The 26,403-nt window shown below is 34.7% G+C and overlaps 1 protein-coding gene across 2 annotated transcripts in view; it reads right to left on the reverse strand.

Moving 5' to 3' along the window:
• The window catches only part of Cth (Cystathionine gamma-lyase), a 59,021-nt gene that overhangs the window by 15,496 nt on the left and 17,122 nt on the right, over positions 1 to 26,403 (reverse strand). For both annotated transcript variants that reach the window (XM_089096994.1, XM_089096995.1), the window contains exons 2-6: positions 24,740 to 24,919; positions 21,292 to 21,373; positions 12,737 to 12,942; positions 10,137 to 10,265; positions 4,810 to 4,945 (exon numbers count right to left, since the gene is read on the reverse strand). In XM_089096994.1, coding sequence (XP_088953120.1) covers positions 4,810 to 4,945; positions 10,137 to 10,265; positions 12,737 to 12,942; positions 21,292 to 21,373; positions 24,740 to 24,910 — 724 coding nt within the window. In that variant the 5' untranslated portion in view covers positions 24,911 to 24,919. The remainder of the gene's footprint in view (positions 1 to 4,809; positions 4,946 to 10,136; positions 10,266 to 12,736; positions 12,943 to 21,291; positions 21,374 to 24,739; positions 24,920 to 26,403) is intronic.

The following is a 26,403-nucleotide window of genomic DNA, read 5'->3' on the forward strand; positions in this document are numbered from 1 at the left end:
TTCAACATGAAGAGAAAATAAGCAAATATTTCGACAAGTCCGTCCTCAGTGCTTCAAAAGGTTTGATTTTTTTTTTTTTTTTTTTTTTTTTGCACTGAAGACAACTTGGCGGAGGTCCTTGTCGAAATATTTGGTTATTTTATCTTCATGTTGTTCCACTGGCTGACACTATCCTAATTTTTCTCTGCTTTTTTATTTCTCTTTTCATTTATTATATTTTCTCTTCTTTGTCTCGTAGGTGAAGCCATACTTTCTTAAGCTGTCTGGGGTCACGTATTTTTAGCTTATTATTCACCAACGTACTTTTATTAATTTGACCCCACACTACTAACAAAACTAGGCAACTGTAAATATATATAAGTCTGTTTTATTAAAAATTGAATTCCCCAGTTTCCTAATTTTTTAAAATACATATAATTGTGTAAATTTCAGCTTAACCAGTTCAAACAATCCGATTTTATTTTTTACGTTCCTTTGTTGTTGAATAATAAATGTCAACATTATCAATTTAGCTCTATTTGACTTATTAATCTCGGATTCTGCAAAAGAATTATCACACTTCACATTAAAAATGATTTTGCAGTAGTTTGCTGGTTACCAACTATGATCTTTTGTTGGTTATAAAATAATGTTTAAAAGTTGATTTTTCAGGGGAGAATTTTCCATGGGGGGAGAGGGAGTTTTTAGGAAGAGAATCATCCACAGGGGAATTTTCTGGAGGACATTTTTCAAATCCAGAAAAGATTTTTTTTTAAATCACATTACTTAATTCGAAATTTACCTCTTATTTTTGCTACAACATGCAAATAGCATGACTACTATAACAAGATACAGAAATATATATAATAAATATATATATATAATATATATATTATATATAGAAATATATACAATAAATAAATAATAAATATATATAAAGGTATATATAATAAATATATATATAAATAAAAATATATAAACATAATAAATGTAATAAATATTATATATAATATAGAAATATTTAAAGGAAATTCAATTAGAAATTTAATCCGAAATGAAAATACATTAATTAAGTGGTACTTAAATTATGGTAAGAATTTTTGTACAAATTTTTTTCACTTGAAATGCAAAAAAAACTGACTAGGAATGGTTGTAATTAGGACTTGAGCCCTTAAACCAGAAATGGTAATTACAATTTCGACTAATCTTAATGGCAAAAGTTTATTTAAAAAACAAATTGATGGAGATTTCGACAGATAGCCTGAACACCTTCGAAAATGACGTCGGATAGAAACGAAAACTGCACCATTGGAATCGTCATAGACAAAAACCCCATTCAGGAAAGTTACAGCCTCCGATATTGAACAACAAGGAAAATCACTTTTCTGCATTGGTAGCACTGATGTGACTTTTTTTTTTCACCGCTAGATGGGGCCTGGAACATCATATAGAGCTGTTGAGGTGTTCATTTGAAATGAAGCTGTTATACCTACGTGCTCTTTGAAACAAGGCCGCATCCAGGGGGAGGGGGGGTTACCCAGTTTGAACCCCCCCCCCCCCCCCAAACGTTTGTTTGACTCATAAAAACGTAACAAAAATGGACATAAACAAATTTTGTATGCGCTTTTTGAGTTTTTTTTGTGTACCCCCCCCCTAAAAAAAATTAGTACCCCCCCCCCCCCCCCGAACAAAAATCCTGGGTGCGCTTCTGCTTTGAAATTATAGCAAAATCAAATAACATAAATGGTGAGACATAGGGATAGATATAATTATCAGGCACGCACATGAACTTATTTCAAAATTGGGGTTGGACACTTTTGATAAACAAAAAACAAGCTCAATAAACGAGATTTTCAAAAAACCATAAGTCAAGAATTCAGAAGGCCCAAAGACCTCAATGACTACGCGCCTGATCAGAAGTACTGTTAGGCTAAACAGTACATCGTAATTCTAGTGAGATATTACCATTTTTAAAAGAGAGCATATCATGGTAATGTAACTTAATACCGGTAAATAACATCTGTAAATAATCCAACGATTATCAAATGAGAATGGCACACCTGGCAGTCTCGAAGCACTTGAAAAACACTGTATTTCTAACAGATTAATTATGTTCTATTGCTGGTTCAAGTGCTTTGTTTATTCTAATCTCTTTTTAAAAAAATCAATTAAAACAAATTAACACTCAAACAGTATTGCTTTAAGACAATTATTTTCGTTTCATTACGTTTAACATAAAAAGACCTTAATATTCAGACAAAAAAAAAATTAAGGTCATTAAATTTCACATCAATTATTTGCGAGGCCGGGAGGGGGGCGTCTTCCGGGGATTGTTAAAGGGCAGGGTTTGCAACAATTTTCATGGCCAATCTCATAAACATTTTCTCTTCCTTTTTTTTCACCCAAAGAAGCAGAAATCTAATGTAATAATAAAATATAATATTTGTAATTGATCCAATGGTCCAAAAGTTATCAAACGAAAATTGAAACGTGTCAATGGAATCCATATTAGGTAAAAAAAAAAAAAAAAAAATAAGCTCGAATCCTAAATACGTACTTTTTATATCCAACTTAGTTCATAACAGAGGCGTTTTCAAAATTCTTTTGTTTAAGGTGAATGAAATGAAAACAATAGGCGAAAAGCGCACAAACGTCAAAATTCCGAAGGGAGGCACACGTGTTCAAGTTCGTTTTATCTTTAAAATAAATGGCCACAGGTATGAGAACATACAAATTCTGGTAGAACAAAAAACTCGATTTATACAGTGAACAGACTCTAAACCTGTTTTACATTATTTCAGGCATTATCTGAAACAGAAACAAGATACAAAACAGAAATAGAAAAGAAACAATAAGAAACAGAAACAATAAACTTAATGATATACATACAGAAATGTATAAAGATATACTTACAGCAAGGCCGTACCCAGGATTTTATTTTGGAGGGTGGTTTTACTAAAAAAAATCTGGAGGGGGGAAGGGGTTTACACACAAAAAACCTCAAAAACGCATACAAAATTTGTTTTTGTTCATTTTTGTTACGTTTTTACGAGTCAGACAAACATTTCGAGGGGGGGGGGTTAAACCCCCTAAAACAGGAAAAAAGAAACAGCCATCAAACTATTAAGTACCGAAAAGGGTAGACACAAGGCCGTATTCTGGATTTCGTTTTGGGGGAGGGGGTTGCTCGAGAGGATTTTTACAAAACAATTCACAAAACATACCAACATTTGTTTATATACATGTTGTTACTTTTTTACGAGTCGGAAAAAATTTTCCAGGGAGACAGGGGGGTTCAAACGCGGACCCCCCCCCCCCAACCATAAGGCCTTGGGTAGAGCCTCATTGTTCAGAAAAGTTGAGGAAAGTTCAACAAAATTCTATTATTTTTTAACATTTTACTATCCTTAAGGCTTATGCTACCTTTCCAAAATTTTGGTGCGTAACTTTTTTGCAGTCTGACGGTTAAAAGGTTTCAACAAAACATAACAATTTTTCTATCATTCGGTAGCTAAGATTAAGTTTTATCCATCTACCGTATTATATTCTTTAAATTTGTCTTGTACCGTTTTTAGATTAAAAATACCACGGATATTGGTAAATATCATCGAAAAAGGAAAATGTTACTTTTTTTTAAAAGCAAGTTTAATTCAATATTTAAGAAAAAGTCTACTTAATTTTGGCTCGGGGAACGGATCTAACCCACATAAACCCAATGAAATATCTTGCCCTTTTGGTGCAAGTTAGACCTGTAGGATCGGGCCCGGATTTACCAATAGGACCATTAGGCTCGGGTCCAGGGGCACACAATGCCAGGGGGCGCAATAAACTACCACTCAGTGATTTTTTCTTAACAAAAGCTGGACTGATGTGATTTACCGTCTAAGTGCCAGGTGCACTCAGCCAGCGCGCAGCCTATTCACAAAAAAGTGATTTAAAAACAACACAGGAATTCCGTGGCCACTTATAAACTGTCAGATGTCTCCCAAGAATGGCACCTAAGAGTTCGGTATCACCTCTCTTTCATTACTTTTGGCTCATCAGCTGTGTTCTATTCAGTACTTCCACTATTCCCGAATTTTCCGGGATGTCCTCAAAAATCTCGCAAAAACGGAGCGGCAAAACGCTTGGGCCCAGAAGCGTCAAAGCTTTATATCCGGCCCTGTGTAGGCTTGTTGCAAAATTGCATGCTTCATACATATATATATATATATATATATATATATATATATATATATATATATATATATATATATATATATATATATATATATATATATATATATATATATATATATATATATATATATATATATGTATATATATAAAAATAAAACATTTATTTTTGTAAAAAAATAAATTTATTTTTGTAAAAAATAAATGCTCATATTTGTAAAAAAAAGCCAAGAGTACTTTTTTCGTTTTTTTTCCTTTTTTCTTCGATTTTTACTCTTGGTTTTTTTTTTAAAAGTATGAGCAAATGTATATATATATATATATATATATATATATATATATATATATATATATATATATATATATATATATATATATATATATATATATATATATATATATATATATATATATATATATATATATATATATATATATAAGTAAAAATAGAAAAAAAATAATTTTTTAAAAAAGCGAAGTAGGCACGGTCGCAGGAATCTGTTTTAGGATAGAAGGGGGAGGGTCCGTCAAAAGAGCCAAAAACAGGCGAAATATACTGAAATCATGAAAAAATTGTAAAAATTACAACAGCTTGGGGGGAGGGAGTGATGCAGTCGCCAGGTCACCTGCGTACGCACCTACTCTTAAACTAACCATTTTGAAGGAATCGCAGTTTTTTATGGATTTCTTCGTCACTTGTCATGGCAGCACCCATTATGACGTCTGAATGGCCATTCATGTATTTTGTCAGAGAATGCATTACAATATCAGCTCCAAGCTCAAGGGGTCGCTGAAAAAGACCATCAAAATTCATTTGCTAAATATTTACTTTAAATGCTGTTAGGTACTTCTTTCTAAGCCAAAGACAGACACCTCAAACGTCCTCGCTCGGAGGAAGATTTCCTTCCCTATTCCATAAGGTGCAGGATTTAACCCCCATGAAGAGTGGGAGACGTCCGTTAATATGCATGGGGTTTCCCCTTTTAAAAGAAACTTGACAATGCGTTAACATCTCATCACTCATGCCTAATATTCCCTTCCTGTTTTTCCCACACTCGGAGAAAACAGAGATTTATAGATCAGGATAACATTGTTTAAAATAAATTTATAGATCAGTTACATTAACAACTATAGTTATATATATATAGTTGACTATAGTTAATAGTTAACTATAGTATAGTTATATATATATTAACTTAGTTAACTATATATAGCTATATAAATAAATTTATGTTGCCTATGCCCTTTAATGAAGGAAATAGTATAACTAAATTCTTACTTTGTAATAGGAAAGAAATTTATGTGATACGGATTTTCTGGGTCACTCCCACTTTAAATCATGTTTTGTCCACTATATTTTTGTTTTATTTTACTCATATTTGAACTATTCGCGCATTGAAGTATTCCAAAAAACCTAACAAATAGGAATAAAATACATAAGAAAATGAAAATAAATTTCAACTAAAATCGAAAAGCTCCCCCCTCTTAATGGTACTTATGTGGCCAAACCGACTATATATAAAAACAAAAATTTAAATTCTGGAGTCTTTGAAGAAGTTATCGGATAATCCTTGTTAACAAAGAAAGAAATGAGGTTTAATACTGAAATATATAAATTACATTAGCAGGGGCAAATTAGCACTGCATAACCACTGATTTCAAATTAAACAAAAATATGGTGGAAAAACATAATTAAAGTGAGAGTGACACAGATAATCTGTTTAACTTAAGTCCTCTGCATACTACAAAGCAAAAATTTTTGCATGGTAGGTTTCAAATAAACAAGAGTGTTCCCTTCATAGTCTCACACATTGGATAGACAAAAATGCATAGACAAATGCATTGGATTATAAAGTAAAAATTTTGTTATAATATTGTTTTTCTTCAGAAGAGGGCACAGACAAGAATTTTGTTTACAATGACATCCACATAGTCAATACCCATAGCGATGAACGTTGGCTAGTATAATTAACAAACAAAGTTCATGGTAGGTTTCAAATACATGTATCTCTTTCTTTTTTTCTGTTTTTTACATTGACATCCATATAGTCAATACCCATGGTGATGAATGTTGGATAGTAAATTAAGAAACAAAGTTCATGGTTGGTTTCAAATACATGTAAACAAGAGTTCCCTTCATAGTCTCACACATTGGATATATCTAACAAAATGCATTCAACAGCAGCGTTGCTTGGCAAAATTTAAATTTAGAAAATACCAGCATTTACAAAGTTAAGCTTTTGGTTTTTCCTTTTTTTAAGCTAATATGGACACACAAAAGATCGTAGAAATCTTCAAGTTTATCCTTAAGACTCAGCTTATGCTAGGCTAAAAAAACAAATTCTGGATAAGTTATTGATAGAGAACAAAATGCTAAAGCATTTCTACAGTTCAGTGTTTTTTTTTACCAACTAATTTCTTTGAGCTTTTTGCTCTAATTATAACTTTTAGGCAAACAATAACATCGTTTGAAATTCGACCGTCTACTTTTCCCAGTTCAAACCATCTAGGGTTAAACGGAAAGCAGGTCGTCCTCAGTTGGGGTAGGGTGATGTAAGGAATAAAAATTTCTAAACCGGAACCTTCTGTACTTTGCATAGACTCTTTTGTCGTTTCCAGATTCATTTCTTTGTTTTCATGTCGTAAGGAAAGTTTTAAGGAAGATGGGAACTTCCCGGGAGGGTGTAAAGATGGAGGCTTTGAACAGATCAGGGTGGAAAAGGAGCGTGCGCTGTTATATTGGCCTCAGAAGCAGTGGTGAGTTGTTATTAGTAGACCTAATTCTTGGAGTTTAGCTTATACTAAGCTCAAAAATAAAATTTATAAAGTCAAGGTCAAGGTCTGAAAGCGTTCGGTTTTCCTTTTTTCAGGCTATACACAAAAGAGTTCCGCTTAAAATTAGCCAGATATACAAGAGCTAGAATCATAGAAAACATATTCGGCTTGTTCTCCCAGGTCGCCTAGATATTGCAAAATCTACAAGGGTGCCGATAAGCAAAATATTGGGGAGGGGGGAGAATGTGACAAGGGTGCCAATAATTTACCAAATTGACAAATTTATTTAAAATAATGAACAAACAGAAGATAGAAATTAAGGAATGATGTTGCCAGAAAAACATTAACCGTATGGGGTCCTATATACAAAAGATCATAGAAATCTTCCGGTTTATTCTTTAGGTTAAGCTTATGCTAAGCTCAAAAATAAATTTCGGACAAGTTATTGACATAGAAGAAGATAGCAAAGCATTTCTAAGCATAAGTGACCTTTTTACCAACTAATTTCTTTGAACTTTTAACTCTTAAAACTTTTGGGCCGTAAGCATCGTATGAAATTCAATTATTTACTTTTCTCAGTTTTTCTGGTTCAAATTGTTACTCACCTTATTAGCTTACCTTATAGCTTATTCTGTGTGTTTGGCTTATGCTAAGCTCGAAAACAAGTAAAAACAAAATCAAATTAAAAAAATTAGATAAAAAAAGAAAATTGTTACGTTTCCAACTCTTTTCTTTTCGAATCTTGGTAAATTTGTTAATCAATTGACTTAAAATTTATCCTTAATTCAAGTACAAAGGAAAACGTCAAAAAAAGTATGTTAAGAATATCATGAACCGTAATGAACGTCAACGCCACGAAGAGATTCTAGCCACATTAAACCCTTGAGTAAAGCCAAATTCACTTTTTCGTTTTGTTTCTGATGCTTTACCCACCCTAAAATGCACAGGTGTGAGGGGGGAGGGGGGGGTTGTATCGTTCAAGCTCCTCAAGATATCCATGTTTTTATGATTTTTGTTAAATGTCCCAAGATTTTTGGGCAATCTACCAAATTACGATTTATATGGTGGGATTTTCAAAACCAATGACGATTTTCAAATTTTAATTATGATTTTGATTTTCAAAAAATTTCAGATTTACGATTTATATGATGGGGTTTTCAAAACCAATTACGATTTTCAAATTTTATTAACGATTTCGATTTTCAAAAATTTTCAAATTACGATTTATATGGTGGGGTTTTCAAAACCAATTACGATTTTCAAATTTTATTTACGATTTCGATTTTCAAAAAATTTTAAATTACGATTTATATGGTGGGGTTAAGAATTCTGAAGGCCCCACCACCCTCGAAATAATCGCCTACATATCTCTATCTCTATCACACTATCTCTAACATATATATAAAAAAAACTAAACAAAAGTATAAATATGTCGTTGGAAATTGCAAAGCATCAATATCATAGCATAATTTTCTTTTTCGCAACATGATTTAACGTTTAAATTTTTCTGATTCGCCAAAAAATAATACTAATACAATTTACATATGTTCTGCCTGAATATTTTTTTTTCAATTAGTCGTTAAAATAAAAGTTCAAAATAGGGATAAAATCCTTTTTAATAGACAATGTATAATAAATTTCACAAAAAATACCAGATATTTCGGTTACATATACAGTGACCGTCATCAGTAGTAAAACAAGTAGTAAATATCTGGTATTTTTTTTATTTCTATACACTGTCTATTAAAAAGGATTTTATCCCTATTTTGAACTTTTATTTTATCGTCATGGAAAGGCAGTGTGGACTCCAAAATTATCTGCTTCAATTAGTCGTTCAGGCTTTTCATTTTTTTTTTCAATTAATCGCTCAGGCTTTTGGTTTTTTTTTCAATTAGTAGTTCAGGGTTTTCGTTTTTTTTTTCAATTAGTCGTTCAGGCTTTTCGTTTTTTTTTAAATTAATCGCTAAGGCTTATGGTTTTTTTTTCAATTAGTCGTTCAAGCTTTTCGTTCTTTTTTTCAATTAGTCGTTCAGGCTTTTCGTTTTTTATCAATTAATCGCTCAAGCTTTTCGTTTTTTTTTCAATTAATCGCTCAGGCTTTTAGTTTTTTTTTCAATTAGTCGTTCAGGATTTACGTTTTTTTTCAATTAGTCGTTCATGCTTTTCGTTATTTTTTCAATTAATCGCTCAGGCTTTTTTTTTTTCAATTAGTCGTTCAGGGTTTTAATTTTTTTTTCAATTAATCGCTCAGGCTTATCGTTTTTTTTTAAATTATTCGTTCAAGGTTTTAGTTTTTTTTTCAATTAGTCGTTCAGGCTTTTCGTTTTTTTTTTCAATTAATCGCACAGGCTTTTCGTTTTATTTCAATTAGTCGTTTCAGGCTTTTCGTTTTTTTTTCAATTAATCGCTCAAGCTTTTCGTTTTTTTTTTCAATTAATCGCTCAGGCTTTTCGTTTTTTTTTCAATTGGTCGTTCAGGATTTACGTTTTTTTTCAATTAGTCGTTCAGGGTTTTAGTTTTTTTTTCAATTAATCGTTCAGGCTTATCGTTTTTTTTTCAATTTGTCGTTCAAGCTTTTAATTCTTTTTATTTAGTTATTATTTTTTTTTCTCTTTTTTATTCAATTTCTTTGTAACAAAACTTTATTTTATTTAAACAAATGATTAATAAAACAAGTAAAACTGACCCCCCCCCTCCTTTTTAACTCTAAGTATACCATTAACATAATAAACAGTTCATGGTAACGAACTGTAAGTAAGGAGCAAGAAGTGCTAACAATAACCGAAACTAAAGAAAAAAGTTGTTACAGCAACATACATTAAAAGAATCGAATAATTCTACATATATAAAATTCTTTAAGTCGATAGTCACCCCAGAAAGTTACGAGCCTGAAACAACTTATCCCGTTTTCTAAAAAACTACCAAAAGGCCCCCCAAAAAATGAGTATTCTTGATGAAAATTGCAACATCAAATTCAGCGTATAAAAGAACCCAGGTTTACAACTTTTATCTACAAAAATGCAAAAATTTTCCATGTTTTCGAAAACAGTCACAGACTCGTGTTTGTTTCTGTTTTTCCAGGGGTTATCGTATGCGATTAATTTGTTTTACAAACTGTTATATAAACTAAATTGTTTAGTTGACGATTAATAAATCAAGTAAAACTGTTTCTTTTTTACTCATGCCACTAGCTAGAAATTTCTTACCTGGAAATATGAAGACATGAATGTGTTGTCTACAACTAAGATAGCCCCAGAAGCATGTGTAATTTTTGCAATTTTTTCGATGTCGACTAGTTTCATCAGTGGATTTGTGGGCGTTTCAATCCAGACCAGCTAAAGCAAAAAAAAAAACTTAATTAAAATTTCCAAAAACAAACCAATATGTTTCTCATACAGTTTACACTTTTTTTTAACTTTCTTTTGAAAAGTACAGCTTAAAATGAAAATTTTATAAAATTTACAAAATGGAGGGGGAGGAATCAGAGTCATATTTTTGGAAATGCAAAATAGAAAATATGCGAAGACTATATAGAAAACGATATTACACAGAATTTCCTAAGCAACAGCAACCTTGAAAAACTTGTAAATATTCTATAATATTTTCCAATGAAGAGGACTGACTGGTAATTTCTGATGACATTAATAGGGCATTCCCTTTTTCATCTAAGAGAAGACCTACAGAAGAAACCGACAAAACTCCAAATAAAGGCACTGGATTGTCAATCACTACTCAAAGACGAGAGTCATGCGCAGCAAAGTAAACACAACGCCGGGCCGACCGCTGAATGCCAGTTCTGATGAGCTAGAGGAGGTTTCAGAATTCAAATATCTTCGAAGCCTCATAAAATCTGATGCAAGTCTGTAGTGTAGAATTACAACACGCATTGCTTATGTAGCTAATGCACTTACCAAACTCAAGATAGTCTGGGAAAACTCTGCATACTCTAAAGCAGGAGCTCTGACTCCTAAATAGCAATTTCCTCTCTGTACTAATTCAGGAGTTGTATTACAGACAGAACGGGTTGAAAGTAAGGATTTTCAGGGTCAGAACAAGGGCCAGCTTAGGGACCAAATATCCATAAAAATAACTGACTCTTGACTCCTAAATAGCAATTTCCACTCTGTACTAATTCAGGAGTTGTACTACACACAAAACGGCCTGAAAGTATGAACTTTCAGGGTCAAAACAAGGGATTAGCTTAGGGACCAAATTTCTATAAAAATAACTGACTCCTGACTCCTAAATAGCAATTTTCTCTCTATCCTAATTCAAGAGTTGTACTAATACAAAACGACCTGAAAGTAGGGACTTTTAGGGTCAGAACAAGGGACCAAATTTCTAAACAAATAACTATTACCAATGGTAGTATCACTTCCGTTCTAATTATGCATACTGGAACTTATCCTACACTACCTGTCATCCCGGCAAGGACTAGAATTTCTATCCCTGAAGCATACAAGAATGCATCAAAGCATCTCTCTTATGGCCAATATACTGCTGGTCATCAGGTATATGCTGGGCAATGAGCAGGGTCTAATGACTGGCCATCAGGAGAAAGAGTGCTTGGCAATCGCAACACTTCCAATCAAGCGAAACTATTATCACACCTACATATAACCGCTGAAAAAAAAATTCCGTGGGCGTCAAGCAGTGTTCACTTACTTAGCTCATTTTGTATAGATGTTGATTGGAGGGGGATAGACATGCAAATAGTTCGGCCAAATTAAACTCTTCACTTGCTTCGCTAGCTCTGTGCATTTATTTCATCTTAGCTACTCCAAATAGAATGCAAATAAAGAAAAATAATTTAAAAAAAAGACACAGCTGAAAAGACAAAAACTTAAGTTCCTTTTTTCGGTAACTGCTTCGACACGTTTGAGATCAACTCATGCTTTCTTTTTTAACAGTCGATTAAACCTTCCGAACGTCTATCTTCAAGTCTCGTTACACGTTACGCCTTTAGAACATCTAACACAGCCTTTGCTACCTATACGCCAACTGCGTTTTTTACCTCAGCAAAAAGAAAAATCGCAGAAAATCGCGGTTTTCATGTCGTAGTTCCCAAAATGGACCCAAAGGGCAAGAGTTTTTTTTATTTTTATGTCCTTGGCACTTTAATGGAAGACCCAAGCGTGTATTATTGTCTACTACAATTCTGTAGGTCTGGAAGATCCCAATTAGAAATATTCTGGCGGATCCTTGCTGCATGCGAGTTAAAAGACCCCAATATCGCCAGGTTTCCATATTTATTTGGTCGTCTAGCAGTAGCCGTTATCTGACTGTTACTATGCACTTAACGCAAGTATTCTTCGTTGATAATAAAAGTTTTTCTTAACTGAACGGTCTTCTTGGTCCTTGGGCATATTCCCCCCCCCCCCGCCGTAAACATATACATAGTGTACCTAGTTCGACTCATGATCATTCAAATTTCTGAGTTCGCTTACTCAAAATACGAGATTCATACTGTAATTTAAATGCTCACAAAAAATTACATATTTCAAAAATGGTTGACAGGTTACACCTTGTCGAAATGACAGGCATGTAAGGATTGTCAATACATAAGAGAAGGGCCTAAACTGGTAGTCTTAAGCTCGAGCCAATGTTATCATAACTAAATAAAACTAGAAAAGAAGAAAACGAAACATGATAGAAAGTTGAAATGATAGAAAAAGTCAACCAATTAGATTCAACCAATTAAATTTTTCTATCTAGGATAGAGAAAGTCAACCAATTAAATTTAGCCAATTAAATTTTTCTATCTAGGATACAAAAAGCCAATCAATTAAAATTTCAATCAAATTACCTTGGTGTTGGGCTTTATAGCTTTTTGCACGTTTTCAGGAACAGCTGCATCTACAAAAGTGGTTGTGATACCGAGTCTATCAGCAACCTGTCGCAAATACCTGTTAGTTCCACCATATAAGTCATCCATTGATACAATGTGATCACCGTTACTGAACATTTGCGTTATGGTCGTAGTAGCAGCCAAACCAGAGGCAAAGGTTAAAGCTGTAAAGATAGATTACATGTTTTAGCAAACCTATATATTAAAGAAAAAATATTAAAGAAGCCAAAAAAATGTTCCCTAAGGGGAACATGCAAAGTGAGGGTCACGTTGTTTCCAGGTCTTTTTTTAGGCTAACAATCCTCTACAAAAATATACAATCTAAGCTTCAGCTGCATAAAACACAAAAAGCAGATGTTCATTTGGAGTACAACCTCTTGACTGGCAAATTAAGGACCGCATCATTCCCAAGCTTTTTTTAAAATCTATATTTTTAGACAAACCATCCCACCTAAGCTGCAGCTCTACACCTAAGAAATCAAATTTTGTCTACTTTTTAAGAGTTTCCTGGGGGGGGGGGGTAGTTAGGTACATAAGCGCACATTTCCATAAGGTTTGTGCATTTTATGGTAAAAGCACGAAAATTGGCACACATATATAGAAAGAAAAATACGGAGAATCTGACAAGGGGCAGAATCACATTTTCTCAGCGCGTTTTTCCACGTTTCACCGTGTTTTTCCGCACAGAAAATCGTATATTTTTGAAATTGAAGGATTTGGACGTTTGAAAGGTCGTTTCTGGTTGATTCGGGTCTAAAAATTCTGAACATGTGCCCACTTTTGAAATCAGACCAGTAGTTTCCCAGTTATCGTCATTTTCATCATCGCGGGTCATACTCGTTTCTCTATACTGAGGTAGTAGATGCGCTTAGGTTATCTTTCAGGGCTAAATCGAGTATACTGAATCTGAAAATGTGCTTACTTTTAATATCCAACCATCTGTTACTGAGTTATCATTACTTTCATCACCGCCGAGTATAGACTGTCTTTCATACTTCTACATTACAAACTCTGGTTCACCTTAATGTGCAAGTGACGACTGCGGTCTCAACGAATGGACCATTTGCGGGTAAAAACGCAACTCGAAATACCTCATATTGCTAGCAGGTTTAACAAAGAAAAGAAGAAATGTAGCACGTACTTTTTTAAGAGAAAGCATATGAGAAGAGAACAAGTAACGTGCAATTTACCTTTACTAAGTGCTGTTTTTTTTTTTATAAATGTCTTCATATCATGATACACAATATCCAGAAGACTATATTTTTGCCGCTTCTGTGATTTCTTGATGTTGTTTAAAGTTTCAACACGTGACTAATAGTCTTTTCTGCCTTAAGAATAAAAGTGATATGCGGTATTTGAGTCGCGCACAGACAAATTTCTTGAAACTTTGCGCACAGACAAAATTTCTTATGATATTTTCGCTTTGAAGGAAGCAGTTCTAAAAACCAGCAGAACGGAGCGCGTGAACACAGAGGAACTTCGTCTTATGCCGTGATAATCACAGACAGAACCCCCGTTCCTCGGATGAACTGGCGTCATTTTTTCAAATGACTCTTCCTTTTTCGTTACTCTTCCATTTTTTGGTGACTATGGTAGGCCAGGAACTGCAAGACATCTTTGTAATGGCCACTCTTGGAGACACAGTTATTTCAACGCGCGATATCGCTTTTCGCGAAGGCCTCACACTTACCAACCACGGAGAAGGCGACACTCGTGTGCTACTCCATGCCTTCCATCAGGCCCTGTGTGACTATAACTTCAGAGCCATCAGAACTGTGGATTCTGATGTAGTCGTGATTGCAACAGCTTTGTTCCAGCAGCTTCAGATTGAAAACCTGTTTGTCATCTATGGGCACGGAGCAAAGACGAAAATGCTGCCCATTCCTGATATTGCTTACCGTCTAGGAACTGACAGAACTTGCAGCCTTCTCTTTTTGCATGCCTTCTCTGGATGCGATACGACTTCTTCTTTTGCTTCATGGAAAGCATGGTGTTTTGAAGACCTGAAAAGCTGTGAAATCCATTCTTCCGACTTTCGTTACTCTGAGTACATCAGGAGCCCCGCTCCTAGATTGTCACTTTACAGACATTCGTCCTCCTTCTTTACTAAAAATCAAGCGGCTTGTCTGAAGCGAACAGTCAGCGGAAGGAGCTTTTCACACGAAAAACAGCCGGAATGGAAAGACTGCCCCCAACAGCGGCTGCTCTTGAGCAGCATACAAAACGTGCTTACTTGCAGGCCCAGATATGGGCATCATCGTATTGCCCAGAACTTTCCCCACTGGATCCAGGTTTATACGGCTGGGTGAAGCATGACAGAGGCTGGGAGCCTTTCTGGACTAATCTTCCTGAGGCAGCGACAATTTGCAAAGAAATACTCAAATGTGGCTGTAAAACGAAGTGCAAAAACAGGTGCAAATGTGCAAAAGCTTCCTTAAAATGCACAGATCTCTGTTCGTGCAAAGGTTGCGATAATCAGTACAAGCAGTAGTGCACTTTTTGTAGCTTTAATTGTCAGAAGCCGATTTAGACCTGTATCCTGTCCGTGAGAACCTCATTTTCTTTTTTAGCAATCTTTATGATGAAACAAGTCGAAATCGGCTATTTCATTCCTATGATCCATGTGATTGTTTAACTAATTTCAAATACCTGAAGTAGTTTAGTATTCTACATTTTATCATCATAATAGTACACTTCTTACGTCCGAAGTTCCTCAAGTCAAGCTGTTTGAGTTGAATAAATGATTTTTTTTTTCTGAAAGCTTATTGAGGAGATCTGAAACGGTAAATAATTACTTACAGTAAAACATTATTAAAATTCACGTTTTTTTGTCTTTGGGCGGAAAACGCAAAGTAGCGCGGAACCGCGGAGACAAATTTGAATTTGCGACTTAGTCGATTTTTCATATTTTCCGTAACATCTTCACCAGTTTTTATGCGTTTACGATGACAAATACAAAGTCAGAAAGCGAAAATTACTCAGAAGTGCATGGAGCGTAGTGATGAAACTGATGAAAACTCAGCAGCTGGGAGTTGGACGGAAAAAGTAAGCACATTTTTGGGATTAAGAGAGACTAATTAGTCGGAAACGGCCCACTGATCGGAAAAATTTACCACTCTTAAAGTCAGCTATTTTTTCCCGAGCAGAAAAACGCAAAACGGCGCGAGAATCATGTGGGAAAATGTATTTCTGTCTCCAGTCAGATTTTCCATATTTTTCTGCACAAGTCTGCCATACTTCCTGCTTTTACCATAAAATGCACAGACCTAACGCTTATGTATGTAACTAGGGGGATTTATCAAGATTGATTATATAGATGAAAATCCTTGGAATTGGAGAGGAAAGCACCCTTCCTCTGCGTTCGCCTATGAGTAGCAAGAAGTTTGGCGTGAAAAAAGGGTTGATGAAGAAGGGATGTTTGCAATTACATTGGCCTCAGATGAATAGGTGCTATGATGATTTTTCGGTATTAGTAATAGTAACGAGACATACTGCATTATAGTAGCTTGTAGTAGTAGACATAACTGGCTCCAACACCTTCATTTACTCCTATTTGTTCGCGATTCTGCCACATTTAAAGTGAGTTTTCGTGCAAATGTTCTTTTTTTCTTGAACAAAGAAACGCGTTTCTCGCATTGTGGTGTTCCGCAAAACGCAGCATGCAAGAATGTAGGAATAAGAAACAAGCTCCACAATCACAGAATACATTTTTTTTTGCTGGTTTAGCAGTTTACTCAATGTTCAGCGTTTCATTGTTTGTGTTTAGGGTTTCATTACTACGTTTCCGCACTTTTTTTTTATACTGACTATTGACAGACTGCCAACTTTTCGCTGTCAGAAAAAATTGAAGAGCATAGTAAATAGACAAAGAAAATAAATAGAATCACAGCCCGGTCGCTGTTGTTCAGCAGAAAAAAAGCAAAAGATACAATAGTGAAAAGGGGTACAATTATCAAACTAAAACACTATCTCTTTCTTACAGTCACCATGACACTATCCTGATTTTTTTCATAATCAGGACTGCTCGCGAGAAACAGTTGACCATACTGTTTCACCATAACGAGACTGTCCACCATAAACCATATAATTAAATGGTTTGAAAATGTGAGGGTCAATTTTGCAATTTTTTTTTTTTAATTAGGTTACTGTTTATTCAACTTCACTTTCATAGTCCGGCAAAATTTGACTTTAAATTTTGATGTTTTTTTGCTATTATGCCGTTAAGTTCGTCCACCCCACAAGAACTTCCAGATTTTTTTTTTTACTGTCATCTGTAATTTTCATTACTTTTCACATTTTTGTTTTCTTTATTTAAACCCGCAGCCACAAAAAGTCCTGTTTAAGTGCCTGTTACAAAACCTTAAAACATTGGCATCTAATGCATTCCTCTACTTTAGGATAATTTGTTAATTTTTAGAGAAGAAAAACAACATATTAGTTTCCTACATAGATTAATAGCTACTTAGTAATACGATATTGTGATTATTCTACAGCGTGTTTATCTCCTTAGGCTATGAATAGCTCCATAGCTTATAATCAAACTCTTGAATGCGACTATTCATACTATGCACGTGATTTGAATGATAAACAGTTTTTTGTAAGACGATACGGAAGGATTAACTGCGCAAATAGTCGAAATAATAATCTGATTGACTAATCCAGGCACGTCGCGGGACTTTTTTCGGGGGGAGGGGGAGGGACGATAAAAGTCATTTGACAATTTGAACAAGAAAGGCCCAGAAACTGGGATAAATCCAAGATTTGTAGGGTCCAGGCCCCAAGCCCCCCTTTTTATGTCCCTAAACTAGATGGCGACTTTACTAGAACTTGTTGCTTTGACAGAAAAGTTCTTGATTAGAACTTGTTTGTTACTGTTTTGAAAGATTGTCTGCTGCCATATACCTTTTTTTAAAAGTCCAATTGTTTTTTGTTATTTTTTCTATCAAACTGGCGAAAAATATACATAAACTTCCAATTTTATAAATATAAATCTTATTCACTGCTGCATGCCGAAGAAAACCCGAAAAAAATATAATTAAATTATCTCTCGTTGGACCCTAAAAACAGAAATTTAAAATACCATAAGAAAGAGCCAACTCGCCTCCAGAGCCCACCCCTCCAGCAAAACCAAGCACCAAAGAAACTTGAGAGATTGACCACAAAAAAAAAACACAAATTAATAAGCTTTATAAAATCTAACCAGTTCTGTTAGCTCGTGAAAACAAAATCGTTAGCTACAGGGGTGTAATTTCGTCAAAATCCTAGGGGGGGGGGGCAAATTTGGAGCCCATCTTCCCAAGTCAATCGAAAATGACCAAATGAAAAATAAAACTGAGCCATATAGCACCGTAAAGGTAAAGGTATACTAAAGAAAAGTGATTTGCCTCTGTAAATGCTTAAATTATGTATATTTACCTTAGTTTTGACAAAATTTTTGAAAACGCTAAATTTCAGCTGGGGAGGGGGCGAACTGGGGTCTGGGGGACAGTCGCATCCCTGTCCCATTGCAAACTACGCGCGTGGTTAGCTAACTAAAATTATTAGATAAGAATTGTCAGAAACACGTTAGTTGTTCGCGAAACTAAAAAAAAGCTGAAAAAAATAGCATAGGTTATTAGGCCAGTCTCTCTCTAAAATATTCATGGAAAACCAAAATGGAGTTCCCAAAAACCCAAACACTTGGCGTTTTTTACCGAGCGCTTGTTTTATCGAGCGTTTTTTTTTTACCGCCCACTGTGTAAACCGCAATACTATCCTACACACCTCTAAAAAAACCTTGGTAAAACAAACACCCGGTAGAAAACCCCAAGTGTGTTTGGGCCTAACAGGAAGAGATATTCCAGCCATAGATTTTGTCAATGATTATAGCCTAGAAACTAGTCATTATGCTTTGCTACATAATCGGTTTTGCGATCCGAATTCTCAAAAAGAAGGTTCCGACAACGATTAAATTTGTCAGAGAAATTCACTAACAATTCTTTGTTAGCTCAGGGAAACACAATTGTTAGTAAAACTGTTAGCTAAGAATTTTTGTTAAGACAGCGGAAAATGGCTATAATATACTAGTAGAGAAAAATTGAAAACCGGAGGCACTATTTATTGTCACATGTCACATGCTCTTCTTCATTTAACTGATGACACTGCCACCTTAAAAGACTTGATTTCTTAGAGATTTATTAGTTGTAATTCTTAGAGAAAGTTGCCCAGGTAGCTAAATTACAACTTTTATCGGTATGACAAAATTGTAACTTCACAACATTAAAATGCGCATGTGTGAAATGGTTGTGACTTTCATTTTCGCTTTTTTTTGCTTCACAGTTTGGTTTAGACGTGAAAACTGGACGAAAGTCAACTGCCCCGGGACACAGGAAGGTAGTTAATCAAGAAGAGGGTGAAATTGTTGCCATGGATCAATGAACCAAATTACAAATTGCTTTAGTGTGACAAAATGAGAACACAACCTTAAAGTATTATAGCTTTACAATTTCAAATGCGCACTTGTAAAACCGTGTGACTTTTGTGATTCTTGTTTCGTCCTGTTTGAAACGAGGAAAGCAAAAATAACCTTAAGGTAGATTTTTATGAAAATATACAGTCAAGAGCTAGTATCCAACAACAAAGGCCTTACAAAAGGACACCCGGTTCTACTAAGGGAGCGACTCGAAGGCATATGACATGCTCTTAAGCGACTCGTAAGGGACCCCGGAATCGCATACCTCAAATAAATGTAAATGACTTAGAAGTATTGGCCCTCGGCCAGCTTATAATATCAAACCAAATTTAGGGGATAGGCTGGTATATGATATTATAAGGAAGGACTGGATCAAAAATACTACGGATGATTTCCAACCTTGTGAAAATTTTGTATAACTGCCAGGAAAATTGACTGAAAATCAACTGTCCCATACCAACAGAGAAGGATAGGGTGTAGTTCTTGAATAGGAGGGTGCGTCCTACTGAAATTATTGCCCCCCTCCCCCAATAAGACAAATTAAAACTTTCGATCGTGCGAAGAAACTAACCTACAGCCTAAAAGCACCGTGACTTTGCTACTTTTAAAATGTACATTCGTAAAACCGTTGCATTTTTTGTGATTGTTTTCTTGCTAGACAAATTAGTATAAATACTACTACTACGAACACCTCACTGCAACACCAAGGCGCCTGAAACCAACACAGTTACGCACACTCCTCCTCCATCCCAATCTAATCAAAGTGAAAACTGCTGTAAATTCAACTACCCTATGCCAAGAGGAGGGAGATGGTGTGTAGGTTTCCAGTAAGAGGATGCGTCTCACTAAAATTACCGTCTGCCCAATTAGGGACATTAAAACTTATATTCGTGCGACAAAATTAACAACAGTCAAAAAGCTTGGCAGCTTTGTGCGAAATTAAATTGTGAATTTGTAAGGTAACTGCGACTTTTGAAATCCGCTTTTTTTGAATTTTCCAATGACCATAACTCTTTGACTCTCAAAACACAATGTTACACCCCTTTAAATGGTTTGAAAGACTTTCAGAAATACTGCTTTACAGGTAATTACAAAAAATTACACCATTTTATATACACCATATTGAAATAGGTAATGATACATCATATTAGGCAGTTATTTATATATTCTCTCTAATATCACAAGGGCTCATAAGACCCTGATCCTAGAAGTATTCACTGAACCATGAGTTCAACGAATGTAGAAAAATATTCTGAAAAAAATTTTCAATTTGAATCAAGGACATACACTTTTATTGCCCACAGGTGAATTATTGGCAATATTATTGATGATTTAGAAATAAACCATCAATAGAAAAGATAGGCTAAAATGATGAAGCTTCTACGAAAACAAATTATGACTTTTTTAGATATATCCAAAGGGAATAGGCCTTTTAAATTTGTGTCTTTGGGGATTTGACATGGGAAGACAGGGATCAAACATTACTACAAACAGGTACCACATGGCGACTTCATTAAAAGAAGTCGCCATATGGAAAGAAGACTTCATTAAAAGAAGAAGAAGCAGACTTCATGGAAAAGAAGACTTCATTAAAAGAAGCAAATTTAAAAGAAAACTGAGCAATTGATATATTTAATCTGCAATACAGCAGGATTCAAGCTGAAACTTGTCTGTAAGTGATAATTAATCAGCATTTATTTTTATCTTCAAGAATTATTTAGAGTTAAAATCATGTCTGCACAATGTGAATATACCTGAAAAGACAAATACACAGCAATGTCAGGTCTGACAAAGTCGCTAAATGTTAGATGGCGTTGGTGATTTTTATTTCTAACAACAGTGCCAGTTTCTACGCGCTGCTTGGATACGAACTTATCTGAAACAAATATACTCATCCAAAATTATTTTTATTCATTAATGGATTATAATAACTAGCACTATGGACCTGGCAGGGGTGGATCCATAATAAAAGTTTGTGGTGGAGGGGGGGGGGCATAAACCTAGCACTTGCACCTAGAACCACCATCCCTGGGTCAGTTCCTGGGTCGTAGTTACTACTTACCATATTTTGCGCTTTCTAAAGATGCTAATGCAGCTTCTAACACATTTCTTGTTGGATTACCACTCCGACCATATTCAAATCCCTGAAATTGAAAATGAGCTATTAAGGAAATAACATGAAACCAACAGATAGTGAACATACCTTGAACCCAAATTGAAACTAACCCACACAAAATTCTGGATTTGCCAAATTAAAGGTAAACCAAAATAAAAAATTAGGGTTAATTTATAACATTGCATAAAATTCACCGTGGCAGGATATTTCTGCCTCTTTTGCCGTACGATTTTGGGTACTTGTTGATTAAACAAAACACAATTGAGAAGTTTGCTGAATGTAAGATTTGATAAAACTGGTTTCATAGCCACAAAGACAAATGACGGGTGACAGAATGCATAGGATCTGTATAATTTGGGCTATATATTTGGAAAATTAGGGGGGGGGTAAAGTTAGTTTTAGGAGCACTGCCCAAATACCCCCCCCCCCTTAATGGCAAATATATTACTTACTTAGCTTAGACTTAGGAATTCTCACACCGGTCAGCGTATAAGACGGCAACGATCCCTCTCCACGATGACCTCTCTAGCGTCTTCGGCCAAAGTTCATCAAGGGATGTTCTTGAGAGTTCAAGGCATCGTCGGAGTTTAGCCTTCTGTCGTCCTCGCCACCGAACTCCTGAGGGAGTTCAACACCAAACATCATGAGGCAAACGATTGCTGCCCATCCTAACCCACGATTGCTGTCCATTCTATAGCCCAAATTATGTTATTATATAAACTAAAGTTATATGAATGTTATATTTCATTAGAATTAACCTGACTTCAATTCTTGGGCGTGTTTCGTTTAATGAACAAGTACCTAATTTTAGCAATTACAAAATTTCATATTAAGAAAACTTATTTAACTAGTCAGTTTGTCATACATAAGGCGGTGTGCATATAGCCTGATCAGTGTACTGCTAAATTTCCAATATTTACCTATCTACAATCAGAATTTCTCAGGTCAATCATGTTCATTTATCGTTCGATCGGGTCAAATTAAAAAAAAAAGAGCTAAGGCTCTAATTCTAGATAGAAAGAAGGGCATAAAATTTGATTTCGTCCGTAAAAAAGGTGGTTAGCAGAAATAATAGAAAATAATGTTCCAGATATATTGTCTAAACAGAGCTCTAAATATTCGTTTCATAAACAGATTATCTAACAATAAGCTGTACGACAATAAATATGATTCGATCCCACTTTCTAGGGCTATAATGAGAAAAAAGTTAAGACGGTTGGGTCAAGTTTTTCGAATGAACAATAATAGGTTACTGAAAATTATTCTTTTTGGGGCCAACCCACCTGTTATCAAATAAAAAGCAGGACGTTTTTGAACGGTAAAAGAAGAAACCATAAGAAATGACTTAAGGCAAACAGAAACATCTTGAGACATAGTGATTAAACAATAGTTTAAATAGGGATAGATCCTTTTATTAGACAGTAAAAAAAAAGACACTGGATATTTCCATCATGTATACAGTGACCGTCATCAGCAGATATACCCTTCTGATGACGGTCATTATATCTGCTATGACGGTCACTGTATATGTGATCGAAATATCCAGTATTTTTTTTCACTGTCTAACAAAAGGGCCTATCCCTATTGGAACTGTTATTTATCGTCATGGAAAGGCAGTGTGGTCTTCAAAAATACCTATGGAGATAGTAAAGTGTAATGATCTGAACAAATTAGGGTGGATAAGGAGAGTACGCAGCTTTGTCTGCCTGGGGGCCGAGACAGATACATCGGGTCGTTCGGGGGTAGGTTCCCTCCCTAGAAGGTCTAAAATTGCACTACAAGGTTGGAGAGGCAAAAGATACCAAAGGAGGAGCCAATTTTTTATCGATGTCACCCCGAAATAGTAATTCTGTATCCGCCCCTGCCTCGGGAGACTTGGTGCTGCGACGAGTTGTCATAAATAGTTGCAGTAACAATATGCAAATATATTTCTGAGAACACTCAGGCCAATCATGACAAGACGAAAGAATCGTAAAGAAGAGATAAACGGAGAAAATAACATCCAGTGACAAAAAAACGAAATGGACTATGCAAATTTTTCGGTCAAGACCTCCGTTTGGCCGTCTTTAGTGCAACTAATAAAAAAAAAATACAGATACAAATCCGAAGGATAAAATAAAAACCAAACCTTAAAGACAAATACTGAACCTAAAATAGGAAAGAGGAAAGAAATAGGAAACCTATTTCTACCGAAGCCTATTTTACCTAAAATAGGAAAGAGGTTTGGTTTTTATTTTATCCTTTAGATATTTGTCTGTATGTTTTCAAAAATCCAAAGGACAAATTAAAAACCAAACCTTAAAACAAAGACTGAACCTAAAATACGAAAGAAGAAATAAATAGGAAACCTATTTCTACCGAAGCCTATTTTAACTAAAATAGGAAAGAGGTTTGGTTTTTATTTTATCCTTTGGATATTTGTCTGTATTTTTTTCAAAAATCTAAAGGAAATAAAAACCAAACCTTAAAACAAAGACTGAACCTAAATAGGAAAGAGGAAAGAAATAGGAAACCTATTTCTACCGAAGCCTATTTTACCTAAAATAGGAAAGTGGTTTGGTTTTTATTTTATCCTCTGGATATTTGTCTGTGTTTTTTCAAAAATCCAAAGGACAAAAAAAACCTTTAAAACAAAGACTGAACCTAAAAGAGGAAAGAAATAGAAAACTTATTTCTACCGAAGCCTATTTTACCTAAAATAGGAAAGAGGTTTGGTTTTTTGTTTTATCCTTTGGATAATTGTCTGTATTTTTACAAAAATCGAAAAGACAAAACAAAAACCAAACCTTAAAACAAAGACTGAACCTAAAATAGGAAAGAGGAAAGAAATAGGAAACCTATTTCTACCGAAGCCTATTTTACCTAAAATAGTAAAGTGGTTTGGTTTTTATTTTATCCTCTGAATATTTGTCTGTGTTTTTTTCAAAAATCCAAAGGACAAAAAAACCTTTAAAACAAAGACTGAACCTAAAAGAGGAAAGAAATAGAAAACTTATTTCTACCGAAGCCTATTTTACCTAAAATAGGAAAGAGGTTTGGTTTTTTGTTTTATCCTTTGGATAATTGTCTGTATTTTTACAAAAATCGAAAAGACAAAACAAAAACCAAACCTTAAAACAAAACAAAGACTGAACCTAAAATAGGAAAGTGGAAAGAAATAGGAGACCTATTTCTACCGAAACCTATCTTACCTAAAATAGGAAAGAGGTTAGGTTTTTATTTTATCCTTTGGATATTTGTCTATATTTTTCATTATTTGCACTGAAGAAGGTCAAGCAGAGGTCTTGACTGAAATATTTGCATAGTCCATTTCGTTTTTTGTCACTGGATTGTATTTTCCTTGTTTCTCACTTCTTTACAATTCTTTAGTCTAGTAACAATATGAAATAATTACCCTGTGCTGAGCAGGGCCATCCTGTTTGAAAGTTGTTGACAAAGAAATGGGTGGCACAACTGCTCTCGATTCCCACTGTTCAGGTTCTTGTCCATCGTGAAGTGCTCTTGTTGCAAAATCTTTGCTCTGTTCCTTAAAACCAGAATGAACTATACCGTTTTCCATGCTCATTGTGAAAGTCTTGAAGAGAAAAACAAAGTATTCAAAAAGAATCATCAGAAAAAAGCTTAAAGTATTACGTTTAAAAGGTAAAAAAAAACTATTGAATAAATATAGGCAAATTCAGTAGGCTTTCTGTATGTTATAAGCAGAAACAATAAAACATAGATGTCAGAAAAATTGGGGAAATTGAGATTTTCTCTGACAGTAACTAACACATTTTTTTTTTAGCCAGATATTCACTGGCCAACCGCAGTGGTAGTACCTAAGCAGAATGATGATATAAGACAAAGATAAAATAAACTAAACTAGATAAAAAAAAAATTGGAAATTGGAAAAACTAAAATTCTACAAAATTTATGAAAATGTAAAACATTGAAACAAGAACGACACACGAAAAGAAACAGTTGTTATTTTTTGGGCATAAAAATATTTTTTAGGCGATCACTTAGAAAGAAAACTTTATCAAGATAAAGGATTCGAATTATCGCCAAAATCCCCACTATTACACAATCTTGTTTATCATAGTGACAATAAGTTCCCTGAATAACTCTGTTAGGTAAAATGGTCCTAAATGTTAGCACGTTGACAGAAAATAACTTAAGACAATTGTTAGATTCCACTTAAATGTTGGAAAAAGAAGGCCCATCGAATTTGGCCAGCCAGTGGAGCAGCCTGGAAATCACCAAGGGATAGGGGCACAATCAAACTACCAGTAACAACGATGATAAACAACCTACTTTTGGGATTTTCTCTGCTTACTATTCAAATGTACGAACTGGTCGAATCTAAAGGAGTTTTAAGGAACGTCTATGTCAAATCATTTTCTTTGATCATCATTTAGATCACCATTGATGTCTGAAGCTGTGCTGGCCTCAGACAGCATGGTGCTGCAGTAGTTGCTAGTAATAGTAGTAGTGTCTGACCCAGAGGTGGTTTTAGGGGGGGGGGGGCAAAGGGCACTCGCCCCGGGGGAAGAAATTTTAGGGGCACAAAATTTCAAATAAACAGTCTAACATTTATAATCAATTTGTAATCTTTAAAATGTTATTTTTATTAAAATAAAGTAGGAGGTGTAGTTAGCAGATAGTAGAAGCAAAGTAAACAAGTTTAAGCAAGTAAAAAGAATGAAAACGAAACTTCACTTGATTGGTTCTCTTGTGTGGAACATTAAACTAGTAAAAAGAACTAAAAGCTTTGAATTACATTATTTTTTGTTTTACAAGTTAAGTCTTTGCGTCTTTGTGATCCTATTCTAAAGGCACCATTAGGGGTCCCTTTCCTATTTATTCCTCATTTAAAACTCATTTATTTATTAGCCAGTTCTCTCTTTTACATTTCCATAGGTTGCTCCAATCATGTACATAGGATCTTTTGGAGAAGGGGGTGGAGAATAATACAAATATAACTTTTTTGATGGTTTGAATAAGAAGTACCCAGAAATTCGGGAAAATATTTGAGGGGGAAGACGCCCCCCCCCGCAGGTCCTCAGATTGCTGCCATCT

The sequence above is a fragment of the Artemia sp. Qi Xiang Cuo genome, chromosome 11 (genome assembly GCF_049724085.1).
Source record: "Artemia sp. Qi Xiang Cuo chromosome 11, ASM4972408v1, whole genome shotgun sequence".
NCBI classification, from domain to species: Eukaryota; Metazoa; Arthropoda; class Branchiopoda; order Anostraca; family Artemiidae; genus Artemia; species Artemia sp. Qi Xiang Cuo.